Source organism: Gekko japonicus, unplaced genomic scaffold (genome assembly GCF_001447785.1).
Source record: "Gekko japonicus isolate JY-2015 unplaced genomic scaffold, Gekko_japonicus_V1.1 scaffold2378, whole genome shotgun sequence".
NCBI classification, from domain to species: domain Eukaryota; kingdom Metazoa; phylum Chordata; class Lepidosauria; order Squamata; family Gekkonidae; genus Gekko; species Gekko japonicus.
The window spans coordinates 268,804-270,236 of record NW_015173745.1 but is presented as its reverse complement, the minus strand read 5'-3'; the positions used below and the strand labels follow the sequence as shown (position 1 = coordinate 270,236).

The following is a 1,433-nucleotide window of genomic DNA, read 5'->3' as shown; positions in this document are numbered from 1 at the left end:
AAAATAGCATTCAGGCCACGTCGATACCCTCCAGATTCCATCCTATAAACTAATTGGGGGGAGGGGAGAGAGAAACTGTGACCCGCGCCAAAGCTTTGTCGACGAAGCATTCGTTCTTTTTCTCCCCCACATAGATCGTATTATTGTTTTGTTCTGGTTTTTTTTTTAACCGGACCGCTTCCCTTTTGCCCGTTCGCGAGAGGCTGCGATCCGCTCACGTCGCCTTAGTGGCCCAGAACAGTCAGCTGGCTGACGGCGTTCTAGAATTTTGAAACTTTCCGGGACTGCCTTGCCGCCTGTGATTGGTCGAGGCGGATGTAACCTCCATGCAAATGAAGCCACGCCACCCCGCCGCCTGGAGATCAATAGAGATCTGAGAGAGAAAGGAGCATGCATTCAGGCTCGGCAAGCTCAAGGAAAACCTGCCAAGGCACGCCAAAAATATCCCCCCAAACTGGTCCCCCCCAAGCCAGGCGAGGTAGCCAAGCCCCCCAGGCAGCCCCCCCACCCTCCGACGAACGTCCCCAGTGTGTCTCTAAAGCGAGAGCTCTTTTCCTCTTATTTCTTATGAGTCCAGGATGAGCAACAAAGACGACCCGAGCAAGTGTTGTCCCGCAGCAGCTCCGATCTCCAGTTTTACCATCCAGTCCATCTTAGGCAGCAGCAGCACCTCGGAAGGAGGCAGGGAGCCCACTTCTAAGCAGGCAGCCTCCGCCTGGCAGAGCAGGAAGCGGAGCCTGTCGGTGTCCTCAGAAGAAGAGGAGCCGGAGGAGAGCTGGAAACACCCCGCTTGCTTCTGCCCCGACTCGCACGGCCCCAAAGAAACGTGCCACAAACACCAGCCTATCAGTTTCACGTGTCTCAGTAAGTATCCGACAAAAACTTTGCTTGCTAATGAGGAAGGATGGTTATGGAGGTACATATGGCTCTGCAGGCGCTCCCGCTGGAGGCTGTGTTTGGGAAAGCCCGAGGAGGGTCTTTCTCTGTGTGTGTGTGTGTGTTTTCCCCCTCGCTCAGATTGGCTATGCGGCTATCCGCAGCCTTTCCAACCACCCCTGCTTCTAGGAGGTGAACATTAAACTTCCATATGAGATCTGGAATGGAATAGGTTGTGGCCAGGTCGGAAGTCCGGGGCATCAGGGGTGTAGGTGTGTTGGTGCGAATAAGAAACAGTATTCAACCTATTTTAATTGGGAACTTTTAAAAAAGCCTATGCTAGATCAGGTGTGTGCAGAGTAAGGAAACGTCTTCTAAAGGAAGCTCTTATTTCAGCAACAATCCCCCCCCCCTTTTTTTGCATTCAGGGTTTTGGAGCTATCGTTGTTTTATTCCGATGGATTTTTATTTAACCGTCTGGAACAAAAGGGAATGAGTTGAATTGGTTTTCTCCGATTCCCGTGAACTTAATTTTGTGAAACGCTCTAAAAGGTATC

At 51.6% G+C, this 1,433-nt stretch overlaps 1 protein-coding gene across 1 annotated transcript in view; it reads left to right on the top strand.

Moving 5' to 3' along the window:
- The first annotated feature begins 578 nt into the window (after positions 1-578).
- Positions 579-1,433, top strand: part of HMX2 (H6 family homeobox 2) — a 1,891-nt gene continuing 1,036 nt past the window's right edge. Inside the window, exon 1 of the mRNA XM_015423475.1 lies at positions 579-864. Within this exon, the coding sequence (XP_015278961.1) occupies positions 579-864 (286 nt within the window). The remainder of the gene's footprint in view (positions 865-1,433) is intronic.